Source organism: Hemitrygon akajei, chromosome 1 (assembly GCF_048418815.1).
Source record: "Hemitrygon akajei chromosome 1, sHemAka1.3, whole genome shotgun sequence".
NCBI lineage: Eukaryota > Metazoa > Chordata > Chondrichthyes > Myliobatiformes > Dasyatidae > Hemitrygon > Hemitrygon akajei.
The window spans coordinates 186,718,344-186,732,319 of record NC_133124.1 but is presented as its reverse complement, the minus strand read 5'-3'; the positions used below and the strand labels follow the sequence as shown (position 1 = coordinate 186,732,319).

Below are 13,976 nucleotides of genomic sequence, written 5' to 3'. Positions count from 1 at the left end.
GTGTTGTGTGTTCCCAGGGACGGCGAGACCTGTTTCCGTGAGTGTGCCGGCCGCACCCTCCTGAGCAACGTCTCCTCGTCCTCAGCCCTGGGTTCCCTCAGGGGCAGCGGTATCTCCAGCACCGGCCTCGCCTACTGCCTGTGGGTGCTCACCACCTCAGACTCGCCAGGGTCCTGCTCGGACCTTCAACTGGGCACCTGCCCCGTCATCAGCCTCACCATCAGCCCAGACATTCGAATCCAGTGTGGGGTGAGTGTGGGGAAACCGACGGTGGGAGGGTTCTCTTGCTCGGCTGCAGAGAGCACACGGTGTTGGATTCTGCTCTTTTTGATCCAAGGTTCTTTCGGAAAGAGGCGTAAAACCCGTTCCTTCACGATCATTTTGTTGAGCACTTCCAGAGGGAAAAAAAGAAAATCAGAAACGGAATAAGAAGAGGCTAGTAATAAAGTGAAAGGAAGAGAAAAGAATAAAGAGCAGAGAAAGAAAGATGGTGAGCCCTTGTGTTCAGCTCGTATACCCATAGATAAGAAATACTCCATTCCAGTTTGTAGATAAGAGATAACCAATTAGATAACCCCTATTCAAATAATGTGACATCAGAGAAATTTCCAGAATCATACACAGAAATGTAACCTCTAGGGGACACACTGAAGAATTACAAATGCATACTGTGACCACAAGGAAACATACTAAACAGTTACATGTATGTAGGTTATATTAAAATAATGGCAGACATTAATTGTTACACTGCAAATAAAATACCAGTTATCCAGTCTAATCCAACAGCAGGTTCAAGTCCTGACGAAGGGTCTCGGCCCGAAACGTCAACAGTGCTTCTCCTTATAGATGCTGCCTGGCCTGCTGTGTTCCACCAGCATTTTGTGTGTGTTGTTTGAATTCCCAGCATCTGCTGATTTCCTCGTGTTTGCTCTTTAAATTCAAGCCCTTCATCCCATCTACTCTGTGCCAACCTGTGGTTTCTACCTAGTCCTATCTACCTGCCCCTAGAGCAGTCCTCCATACCTCTGCCATCCATGTAGCCATTGAAACTTCTCTTTTAAAAGTTGTAATTGAACCCACATCTTCCCCTTTCACTGGCACCGTCCTCTGATGTTGTCAGGATTTGAGTTACGGGGGGGGGTGGAGAAGCAATATTGGAAACTAAGGGGTAACTTTAGTGTGTATATGACCACGGATAGGGTGAATGCACAGTCCTTTTTTCCCTAAGGTTGGAGAGTCAGAACGAGGAGGTGGAGGTTTAATGTGATAGGGGAAAGATTTAACAAGAGCCTGGGGTGCAGGTTGGTGAGTATATAAAACAAACTGCCAGAGGAAGTGGCTGAGCCAAGTACATGGGTATGGAAGGTTTTGAGGGATAATGAAGGCAAATGGGACTAGCTAGGAGCTTTGGTTAGCATGAACTGGTGGGCCAAAGGGCCTGTTTCCATGCTCTGTGACTTAAAGTCATACAGGACAGTGGAGAAAAAAACTGATCACAGCACAAAAACACAGTCAGACACTAGTCCATGGTAGTGCATGAGGTGGCTTGTCGTGTTCCTTTGCTTGAGGTAGCATTTGGCTTGTGCAGGTCAGCTCAAGATCCTGATTGTCGTGGGAAAGTAGCTGTTCCTGCCCCTGGTGGTGTGGAACCATGGGCTTCTCTGCCTCCTGCCTGATAGTGGCTGTGAGAAGATGGCATGGCCTGGTCGGTAGGGATCATTGATAGTCACTGCCTTCCTGAGGGAGATGCTATTGGAGGTGGGAAGGTGCCCCTGATGGCTTGAGCTGTACTCACAACCCTTTGCAGCCTCTTTCTGTATTCACTGAGATACAGCACGGTAAAGGCTCTTCCAGCCCGTGCCTCTCCACCCAGCAACCCCGATTTAACCCTAGCCTAATCATGGGACAATTTACAGTGAGCAGTTGACCCACCGGCCTTTAGACTGGGGGGGGAACCAAAGCACCGGGAGAAAACTCACGCACTCGACAGGGAGGACATACAGACTTTACAGCTGACAGCGGAATTCAACTCCGATCTCCAACGCCCCGAGTTGAATTGGCATCGCGCTAACCGCTACACTACTGTGGCATCTCTTGTGTTCCTGTGCATTAGTGTTCTTGTATCAGACCCTGACACAGATCACTAAAGATTTCGCTTGTAGCTGCAGTTCCTGCGGCATTGAGGTTCTGAATTGGTGGAACGGAGATTTCAACATCATTTGGTTTGTTATTGCCAAGATACGGTGAGTCTTAGTCTGGGACTCAGTTTTGCACTGTTAAATGTTCTTCTTCTTCCCTGTCATCATGATCTTCCCATCGCTTCTCTCTGTTGCTCATCTCCTTCCGTTTATTCCAGTGTCCTGTCCTTTCACATTCCTCCATCAGTCTTTTCCTTCTTCCAGTTATCATCTCCCAGCTTCTCACATTATCCAACACCCACCCACTTTCCCAGAATACCTGGTCTCACCTATCTCCTGCCTGCTTGTAGTCCTCCCTCTCTCCTCATCTTCGTATTCTGGCTTCTGCCCACTTCCTTCCCCGTCCCGATGAAGGGTCTCGACCCAGAACGTCAACTTGTTCATTCATTTCCATGGATCTGTGAGTTCCTCCAGAATTTTGTGTGTGTTGAAGACTTCCAGCTCCTCTTGTGTTAATACTCAGACTGCAAACAGCCCAGGCTCTGTAGGAGGTGCTGTTACCTCAAGCCTCACCCTCGCAGTGGAGGAGGCCAGGGACAGAGATACTGATGTGGGGATTAGCAAATTGGTTTATTATTGTCATGTGTACCAAGGTACAGTGGAAAACTTGGTTTTGCATGCCTACATGGCAAGTCATTTCATTGATAGTGCAAGGTTCCAAAAAGCATGTGAACCTCTGGGGTAATGCCTTCTATAAAGCGATTTAGAGTCAGGTGGTCCAATCAATGAGATGAGGTTGGAGGTGTGGGTTGTAGAGCTGCCCTGCTTATAAAAATGACACACAAAGTCAGGTTACTGACAGAACATGGTCTTCTCAAGAAAGATCTGTTTATGTACACCATGCCTTGATCAAAACACTGTCAGAGGAACTTAGAAGAAGAATTGTAGAGATATATCATGCTGGAAAAGGCTACAGAAGGATTTCTAAAGCCCTGAGTGTTCATCAGTCCACAGTAAGAGAAATTGTCCACAAATGGAGGAAACTCAGTACTGTTGCTACTCTTTCTAAGAATGGGTATCCTGCAAAGATTATATCAAGAGCACAATATGTTGTGCTGAAGGAGGTGAAAAAGAACTCAAGGGTAACAGCAAAAGATGGGCAGAAATCTCTAGAACTTGTTGAAGTCTCTGTTCATGTGTCCACTTTAAGAAAATAATTGAACAAGAATGGCCTTCATCAAAGGACACCGCGGAGGAAACCACTGCTCTCCAAAGAAAACATTGCTGCACGTCTCAAGTTTACAAAAGACCACCTGGATGTTCCACAGCACCTCTGGGGCAATATCCTGTGGACAGATGAGACAAAAGTCGAACTTTTTGGCAGAAATGGACACCACTGTGGAGGAAAAAGGGCACTGCACACCAACACAAAATCCTCATCCCAACTGTGAAGCATGGTGGAAGGAGCATCATGTTTGGGGCTGCTTTGCTGCCTCAGGGCCTGGACAGCTTGCTATCGTTGAGGGAACAATGAATTCAAAATTGTATCAAGACATCTTACAAGAGAATGTCAGGGTAGCGGCCCGTCACCTGAAGCTTAACAGAAGTTGGAGATTGCAAGACAATGATCCAAAAACAGAAGAGTAAATTAACAGAGCAAACACGAGGAAATCTGCAGATGCTGGAAATTCAAACAAAACACACAAAATGCTGGTGGAACACAGCAGGCCAGGCAGCATCTAGTCCTGACGAAGGGTCTCAGCCCAAAACGTCGAAATGCTTCTCCCTATAGATGCTGCCTGGCCTGCTGTGTTCCACCAGCATTTTGTGTGTGTTGAGTAAATTAACAGAATGATTTAAAAAGAAGAAAATTCATGGTTTGGAATGGCCAGGTCAGGGTCCAGACCTTAACCCAATTTAGATGTTGCGGCATGACCTGAAGAGGGCTGTTCATGCAAGATATCCCAGAAGTATTGATGAATGTTTGTTTTTTGTGGAGGAATGGTCTAAAATTCCTCCTTGCTGTTGTGTAAGTCTGATCAGCAGCTACAGGAAACATTTGGTGGAGGTTATTGTTGTTAATGGAGGTTCTATCTGTTGTTAAATACAAGGGTTCACATACTTTTTCCTGCCTGGATTGTGAATGATTAAATAATGTATTGAATAAAATAAGTACAATTGTTTGTGTGTTATTAGTTTAAGTGGATTGTGTTTGTCTATTATTGTGACTTGGATGAAGATCAGACAACATTTTGAGAATTAATGCTGAAAACCAGGTAACTGCAAAGGGTTCACAAACTTTTTTTGCAACTGAATATTAAGGACCTGCTATCCAGAGATTGTGATTATTGAGAGATGTATAAGATGATGAGAGTACAGAGATGAGGTACAGATGGAGTGGACAGCCAGGGGCTTTTTGCCAGGCTAGCAGTGGCTAATAAGAGAGGGCATAATTTTAAGGTGATTGGAGGAAATTAGAGGGGGAGATATCCAGTGGGTTTATTCACACATGAAGTGGTGGGTGCGTGGAATGCACAGCTGGGCGTGGTGGTAGAGGCAGATACATCAGGGGCACATGATGAAAGAAAAATGGAGGGTTACGTGGAGAGAAGGGTTAGATTGATCTTGGAGTAGATTAAAAGTTCAGCACAATATTGTGGGCTGAAGGGCCTGTACTGTACTTCTCTGTGTTATAATGTGATCGATTAGGGACCTAAGGGTCATGGAGCCAGAGTTGTGGGTGAGGTCTTACATGATCACTTTACCTCTGTAGTCACTAAGGAGAAAGTGGGAGTTTTCAAGGAAGGGAATGGTGAAATTCTATAACATGTTATGATTTAGAGGGCAATAAATATCTTGGCAGGCATAAGAGAAAAATGGATAATCTGTCAAGTTCTAATGAAATCTGTGCTGGCCATAGGTGAGGTGCTAGGTGACAGGAGGGCAGCAGGTGTGCTCCTTTCATTCAAGAAGGCTAGCAGGGAAAAGCTAGCCTAATTAATCAGGTCAGTGGTAAAGAAGTTGCTGGAAAATCTTCTGAGGATAGGATTCAATGATCTCTTGAAAAAACTAGGACTGCTCGAGGATAGGGGGATGGAAGATTGTCTAACTGATAGAACATAGAACATTACAGCACAGAACGGGCCCTTTGGCCCATGATGTTGTGCTGACCTCTTAACCCACTTCAGTATCAAACAAACCCTTCCCTCTGACATAACCCTCCTTTTTTCTATCATTCATTGCCTATCTAAGTTTCTTAAATGCCCCTAATGTATCTGCCTCTACCATTGTGCCTAGGAAGGTGTTCCACACAGCCACCATTCACTGTGTAAAGAACTTAGCTCTGACGTCTCCCCCTTTCCACCAATCATCTTAAAATTATGCCCACTTGCATTAGCCATTTCAGTCCTAGGGGAAAAGTCTCTGGCTATTCACTCTATCATGCCTTTTGTACACCTCTATCAAGTCATTTCTCGCTCTTTTTTTTTGCTCCAGAGAGTAAAGCCTTGGCTCACTGAACCTGTCTTCATAAAACATGCCCTAAAGTCCAGGCGGCTCCCCAGTAAATCTCTCACACCCTCCCTAAAGCTTCCACATCCTTCCTATGATGAGGTGACCAGACCTGAACACAGTATTTCATGTGTGGTCTTACCAGGGTGGTAGAGAGCTGTAACATTACCTCACAGATTTTGAACAACTAATGAAGGCCCGACAGACCATGTGCCTTCTTAACAACCCAATCAACTTGCTCAGCAGCTTGAGGGTTCTGTGGATATGGACACCAAAGTCCCTTCTGTTCCTCCACACTGCTAAGAATCCTCCCATTAACTCTGTATTCTGCCTTCAAATTCGACCTTTCAGAATGAATCTCTTCACACTTTTCTGGGTTGAACCCCATCTGCCACTTCTCAGCCCAGCTTTGCAAACTGTCAATGTCCCGTGGTAACCTTCACCAACCCTCCACGCTATCCACAGCTCCACCAACTTTTGTATCATCTTCAGACTTAACCCACCCTTCCACTTCCTCATAAGTCATTTATAAAAATCAAAGAGCTGGATCCCTGTGGTACAGCACTGGTCATCAAACTGTCCGCACACTGGCACCTTCTGCCTTCCAAGGGCAGGCCAGTTTTGTCATATCCTCAAAGAATTCACTCAGGCTCATGGGGTGTGACTTGCTCCTCAGAAAGCCTTGCTAATGATCCTTAGTCAGAGTATGCTTCTCCAAGTACTCTTAAATCCTGTTGGTGAGAATCTCCTCCACCACTGAAGTAAGACTCACTGGTCTGTAATTCCCAGAGTTATCCCTATTCCCTTTCTTGAGCAAAGGAGAAACGTTTGCCACCCTCCAACATCCGGTACTATTCCTGTGGTCGGTGAAGGCGCAAAGATCATCACCAAGGGCGCAACAAACTTTTCTCTCGCTTCCTGTAATAACCTGGGCTATATTCCATCTGGCCCCAGGGACATCTATCCTTAAAAATTTCAAGCACATCCTCTTTCTTAACATCAAGATATTCAAACATACCAGCTTGTTTTACGTTGTCCTCACAATCACCAAGATCCCTCTCACTAGTGAATACGGAAGCAAAGTATTTATTACCTACCTTCCCTGACTCCAGGAATGTTTCCTCTGCTATCCCTTACTGGACCTACCCTCACTTTGGCCATCCTGTTCACATATGTGTAGAAAACCTCGGGGTTTTTCTTAATCCCACTCGCCAAGGTGTCCCCTTCTAGCTCTCCTAAGTCCATTCTTCTGCACTGTCCTGGCTACCTCGTAACTCTCCAGCACCCTGTCTTGTCCTTGCTTCCTAAACCTCAAAAAAGCTTCTTTTCCCTCTTGACTAGATGTTCCACATCTGTTGTCAATCATGATTCCTTCACCCTACCCACCCCTTCCCTCCCTCTATGGGCAAACCTATCCAGAACCCTCAGTAAGTGCTCCCTCAATAACCTCCACATTCCCGAGTATATCCATTCCCAATTTATGCTCCCCGTTCCAGCTTAATAGCATCATAGTTTTGACTGTCCCCCACCCCATTAAATACTACCCCATACCATCTGCTTCTACCCCTGTCCAAGGCTATGGGAAAGGGTCACTGTCTCCAAAATGCTCTCCCACTGGGAGATATGACACCTAACCTGGTTCATTGCATTGATTGAGTTTTGTGAAGATGTAACCAAGTATATTGGCAAAGGTGTAGTTTGTGTGGTCCTCAGTAAGGCTGGTTAAAAAGATGACCCAGGGCATGTTGGATCCAAAGTAGGCTTGATAACAGGAGGCTGAGGGTGAAGATGGAGGCTTGGTTTTGAATCAGTATCAGGTTTATCATCATTGAAATGCTGTTTATTCTGATGTTCGTTGTTTTGTGGCAGGTGTACAATGCAAAACATAAAAATTACTATACATTATAAAAACAAACAGCCAAAGAGGAATACTGAAGAGGAACCATTTAGAGATCTGATGGCAGAGGGCAAAAAAGCTGTTTCTAAAACATTGAGAATTCAGGCTCCTGTAACTCTTCCCCAGTGGTAATGAGAAAAGAGCAGATCCCCCCGGGTGGTGAGGGTCTTTATGTTTCCTTCTTGAGGCAGCGCCGTTTGAAGATGTCCTCAGTGGTGAGGAGACTTGTGCTCGTGATGGATCTGTGATGTGACCAGTCAGAATGCCCTCCACCATATACTGTACCTGTAGGAATTTGGTGACATCCCAAATCTCTAACAAAGCAGAGTCAACAGCATCTGTGATTGTATCAGTTTGTAGATCCTCTGAGATGTTAATGTCCAGGAATCGGAGTGGAAGTCTATGACCAATGGTGTACCCCTTGGCATCCTTGCACTGATTTGAGGAGCAAGGTGGATCGGTTGTTGCAACAGGCAGAGCATTGGTTTTGGAAATGATGAGATGCCTTTTGGGAGGCCAGATAGAAAGGAGGTGACTGCAGTGAAGAAGGTGCGGAGGAGGGTCGCTAGGACGTTGCCTGGAATGGAGGGCTTCATTTAGGAGGAGAGACTGGAGAGGCTGGGTGTACTCTCCCTGGAGCAGAAGGGGCTGAGTGGAAACCTGACAGAGGTGGACAGCATTGCAAAGAGTGAAGTCCAGGTAAATTAGTATCCCAGTGTATGTCACCTTGAAATTCATTTTCTTGCAGGCATTTACAGCGAAAAAATATTATAGAATTTTACCAAAAAAAATCATACATAAATAGACAAAGACTGAGAAACAACCGGTGTATAAAAGAAGACAAACTGAGAACATGAGTTGCAGAGCACTTCAAAATGAGTCTGTAGGTTGTAGAATCAGTTCGGGCAATAAACTTTTCCCCATGGCAGAGCAGTCTGTGGCTGCAGAAAGAGGTTTAAAGGGATCTGAGAGGGATCTTCTATTTCCCGGGGAGGGGGGGAGTTGGGTTTGGAACTGCACCCCCTAAAGGAGGCGGTGGAGACAGCACTGAAGGAGTAGCCAGCCAGCACAGGAATCACCAGGCAGAGAAGGCTGGGGTGTGCAGTTGTTGCTCGCGTGTCAGTACGGACACAGTGGGCAGAAGGGCCTGTCTGTGCTACATGACTCTGATATCACCCCCTCTCATTTACTCCCTGCCCCCTCCAGCAAAACTATGTCTACGTTTTCGACGGGATCCCGAGATTCCTCACCGACTCCCAGCCGGAGAGTGCCATCTACTCCGACCCACGGCTGATCGGCGCCTTCTGCGGCAACGGCTGGGACCAGCCTATCACGGTGGAGGCCCTCTCAGGTAACGTGACTTAAATCGAGGGGGAGAGGTGTGAAGGGGACCTGAGGGGTCGCGTCTTGCCATGGGCGGTGTGGGTACGTGGGACAAGCTGCCAGAGGAAATGAGAGAGGCATTTGGAGGACGTTTGTACAGGTGCATCGATAGGAAAGGTTCAGTGGGATACGGGCCCAGCACCAGCAAAAGGGACCAGCTCAGCTGGGCAAGGCTTGCTTGAAGACGTCTTTTGTCTTCTTACTGCTTGAGAAAGCTTCGGTTAGGTCGCCTCGGAGTACTGTCTGCAGTTCAGGTTGCCCCTCCGTAGTGAAGAACTACACATGAGAGTGTAAGCAAGAGAGGGAGCAAAAAAGATACGCAAGAATGCTACCAGGAGTGGAGGGTTTGAGCTTTCAGGGCAGACAAGACAAGCTTGAGGAACGCAGCAGGCCAGGCTGGACCTGCACGGGGAAATAAACAGTTTGACCTGAGACCTTTCATCAGACTGATTCACTCCATAGATGCTGCCTGAGCTGCTAAGCTACTCCATCACTTTGTGCATGTTGCCCAGGATTTCCAGCACCTGTAGAATCACTTGTGTCTCTGTTTAGGCTGGGGTTGTCCTCCCTGGAGTGAAGGAGGCTGAGGCGTAACCTTTTGGAGGTTAACAAAATCACGGGAGGCGTAAATAAGCTGGATGGTCACAAGGGTAGGGGAGTCCAAATCCAGATGAGGAGACCTCCCACTGTCATTTATAACACTGGGTCCCTGCTGTGTTGTTGATCATGAGGGGTTAATACTGAGACTGTTTGTACTTAATTATATTGTCTCTCCCCCCTCCACACCCCCCATTGCTCCCTTCTCCTACCCCTTCAGGAGTTCTGACCATTTACTTCGAGGCCAACGTGTCCAGGCGGGCTGGTCTGCCCCAGGAGGGTTTAAACGCCACCTACCACGTCCATGGCTGCTCACCCCCCCTGCCCAGTTCACCACGTCTGCCAGGACGGGCACTGTGTATGCCAAGATAGTGTTTCCAGTTCAGACTGCCCATCCCAGCCCTGTCCCAACAACTGCTCTCATCACCTGCAGGCTGGCGTCTGTGACACAGTGAGTATCACCCCACCACCCCGCGTCCCAGCTCAGTCACGGCATTACCTGTGTCTGCGCTGTACGAGGGTCCCAACACCCCAGCGTTCCCGGTGTCCAGGAGGCATGGAGATGGAATATCCCCCAGTGACATGGAGAGGGAATGTTCCCAGTGACCCGGAATGCACGGGGAGAGTGTGGTTCCACTGCGACGTAAGGGCATGGGGACCAAGCAGTGGGGACCGAGGACAAGGGGAGGGAACAATCCCCCAGTGACCTGGGGACATGGGGACAAGGGGAGGGAATGTTTTCCGGACTCATTCTCAGTATTCCAGGATTCGGGTCTTTGTGTGTGTGCGGAGGGATATGCCGGGAGAGATTGCGGATCTCAGACACACCCGGGAACGATCATCTGGGAGACGCTGACAGTGGCTGGAGAAGAGGGATCGGTGAGTGCCAAGGATTCAACCATTCTCCCCTTCCCTCCCCCTTTTGCTCCCTCTTTACCTGTCAATTTCATTCCTCTTCCCCTCATCCCCCCGAACCCCTCCATTCACCCCTGCCCTCTCTTCCTACGACCTGGGCCCCCTTGCCTTCACCCTCCCCTGCCCCACTCTCACTTCCTGTGGGGTCTTGCAGAATGTGGAACATTCCCTTTGTCCCACCTTGTCTGCCCTGTCCCTGATGCCATTCCGAACTGCCTGCTCGTGGTGTTCCCCATAAAGTACAAGCCATCCGGCCCATTGAGTCTGTTCCGCCATTCCATCATGGCTGACCTTTTTTTTTCCCTCTCCTCAGCCCCGCTCCCCAGCCTTCTGAACGTAACCTTTTCCCCTCCATACCCTGCCTGTTCACGTGTCTATCTAAATCTCTGTCCATTGTTGCAGTTGTATCTGTCTCCCCCACCACCCTTGGCAGCACGTTGCTCCTCTCTCTGAGTAAACACAGAGGCCCTTCGGTGCACGATGTTGTGCTGACCCCATATTAACCAACCCATGATCAATCTTCCCCTTCCCTCCAAAACAGTCCACAACCCACCACTTTTCTATTATCGACTTGCCCAAGAGTCTCTTAAATGTCCCTAATGTGTCTGTCTCTACCACCACCCCCAGCAGTCTGTTCTCCGAGCTAAGGAAACACCTACCTCTGCCATCCCCTCACACTTTCCTTCATCCATCCCAACCAGATGTCCTCTGGTGTTGCCCATTGCCCCTTAGGGAAGAAAAGCTGCTGGCTGTCCACTGACAAACAAAAAACGTGGCCTCATTGAAACCTTCTCCCCTGCTCCCACCGTAAACTGTTGCCCTCCTACTTGGCATTTTTACCCCATCTGGCTGAGTACTCTTATCATGGGCTGGCTCGGTGGCTTGACACTATTACAGCTCGGGGCGTCAGAGTTCGGAGTTCAGTTCCAACGTCAGCTGTAAGGAGTCTGTGCTTCCTCCCTGTGCAATGTATAGATTTTCCCTGCTCCTCCACTTTCATCCCACAGTCCAACTGGTCGTGGTAAATTGTCCCAAGATTAGGTGAGGGTTAAATCAGTGGCTGGAGGGCAACACGGCCCGAATCTCGATAAACAAATAAATGCCTCTCATTATCTTATAAACCTTTAACAGGTCTTCACTCAGCCTCCTCCACTCCAGAGAAAACTACCAACCTCTCCTTACAGCTCATGCCCTCTAATCCAGGCTGCACCCCTTCTGTACCCTATCCAAGGCCTCCACATCCTTTCTGTGGTATGATGAACAAGATTACACTCCCAATACTCCAGATGTGACCTGCCTAAAGTTCTATACCCTAGGTAGCTGCTTGAGTATCACACTGTAGTCGGTGATGTATGTGACTTGGTGACGGAAATACTACCACTGATCCCCTTCCTCTGTGTGGGTCTGCAGGACAGCGGGATCCCGCAGCCCCGGCTGGGACATTCGATGGTAGAGGGTCCCGACTCCACCCTGTGGATCTTTGGAGGCCTCTCGATCAGAGACGGGATGTTGAACAGCCTGTACAGGTGAGCAGGTGCTCGGGGTTTAGGGCTGGAGGGTCTGAGTGTTGTGGGGGGGGGAGAGGGAGGGGTGGTGTGGTGTGCAGGGGTTCATCAGAGAACCATCACAGTTTGTGGGGTGTTTTTTTCAGAGTCCCATCACAGTCAATGGGAGATTTTTCTCAGTGTCCCATCACAGTCAATGGGAGATTTTTCTCAGTGTCCCACCACAGTCAATGGGAGATTTTTCTCAGAGTCCCATCACAGTCAATGGGAGATTTTTCTCAGTATCCCATCACAGTCAATGGGAGATTTTTCTCAGTGTCCCACCACAGTCAATGGGAGATTTTTCTCAGAGTCCCATCACAGTCAATGGGAGATTTTTCTCAGTGTCCCATCACAGTCAATGGGAGATTTTTCTCAGTGTCCCATCACAGTCAATGGGAGATTTTTCTCAGTGTCCCACCACAGTCAATGGGAGATTTTTCTCAGTGTCCCACCACAGTCAATGGGAGATTTTTCTCAGTGTCCCATCACAGTCAATGGGAGATTTTTCTCAGTGTCCCATCACAGTCAATGGGAGATTTTTCTCAGAGTCCCATCACAGTCAATGGGAGATTTTTCTCAGTGTCCCATCACAGTCAATGGGAGATTTTTCTCAGAGTCCCATCACAGTCAATGGGAGATTTTTCTCAGAGTCCCATCACAGTCAATGGGAGATTTTTCTCAGTGTCCCACTACAGTCAATGGGAGATTTTTCTGAGTTTCCCATCACAGTCAATGGCGGTGTGTTTTTCAGCGTCCCACCATGGTCAACCCTCCCCAATCTGTGTGCAGAGACACCGGGATAAGGAGAGTGTCGTTGCTCTGCGTGGGGCTGTTCCAGGCTATTCTGGGCTGTGGGTTGGGGAAATGGGTCTGAGAATGGGGTCCTGAGGTAGGGATGGCTTCTGGTCCAGGATGAAGCAGGGATGAGATGGGAAAAGGGACAGGTTGCGGACCAGGAACAGGGCTGCGATGGAGACATCTGTTGGCCAAAGTAGATGGGAAGGGACCAGGGTCAGGGTCAGGGATGGGACCGGGGATGAGGACAGATGCGGACGGAACCAGAAACGTGACCAGGCATGGGGACAAGGGTGTGGAGTGGATGGAATACCAGGCCTGGGATGTGCACAGCCCAGGAAACAGAGTGACGTGGACAGGACAGACGGCAGTGAGCAAGGGCTTTAGTGATGGATGGTGAAGATGAGGATGGATGATAGGAGAGGAGATGGGAAGGGACGAAGAAAATTTGAGGGGGAGAGTGAGGGGAGGAGACAAAGGAGTGGGGAATATATACCCTTTGTATATCCCTCATAACTTTACAAACCTCTATAAAATCACCCCCCAGTTCCTACCGTCCAGAATGAACAGCCCCAGCTTTTCCAACTTCTACCTAATAACTACAGCGCTCCATTCCTGGCAACATCCAGGTGAATCTCTTGTGCACTCTCTCTATTGTTACCAAATCCTTCCTGTGGTGTGGAGACCAGAACTACACATACTACAGTCTAGCCAGGACTTGGTGCAACCACCATATGAATGCCCAACTTTCGCACTCAGTGCCTCCTCACTACTGTGTTCACATGTGTCACCACAGGCTAGAAGCCATGGGCATCTCCTAAGGTCTCTCAGGACACCACTGTTCCAGGGGCCCCTGCCAGAATTTCACCTCTCACTCTTCAGGATTAAATTCCATCTGCCACTGCTCTGCCCAGCTTCTGTTGACCTCTGCCCTGCTGTAGCCTGAGACAACCTTATTCACTGTCTGGTAAAGGCTGAGTGTGTGAGCCTTCAGACACTTTGGAAATGAGGCATTGACGGAATGGGTTCAAGCATACTGCAGCACACGGTCGATGCTGGGGTCAGACCCTGCCCGTGCTGACTACCCAATCCGTATCCATACCGATCCCCAACCCTCAGCACCTGGTCCCTACCCTCCCCTGCTTCAATGATTCAACTGCTGCTCTGTGTACTACAGTGCTGGGAACCTGAATC

The 13,976-nt window shown here is 48.4% G+C and overlaps 1 protein-coding gene across 1 annotated transcript in view; it reads left to right on the top strand.

The window, feature by feature from the left end:
- The window catches only part of megf8 (multiple EGF-like-domains 8), a 179,892-nt gene that overhangs the window by 68,616 nt on the left and 97,300 nt on the right, over positions 1–13,976 (top strand). The window contains 6 exon segments of the mRNA XM_073046496.1: positions 18–249; positions 8,752–8,896; positions 9,746–9,855; positions 9,857–9,976; positions 10,291–10,404; positions 11,851–11,966. Of these exon segments, the coding sequence (XP_072902597.1) occupies positions 18–249; positions 8,752–8,896; positions 9,746–9,855; positions 9,857–9,976; positions 10,291–10,404; positions 11,851–11,966 (837 nt within the window).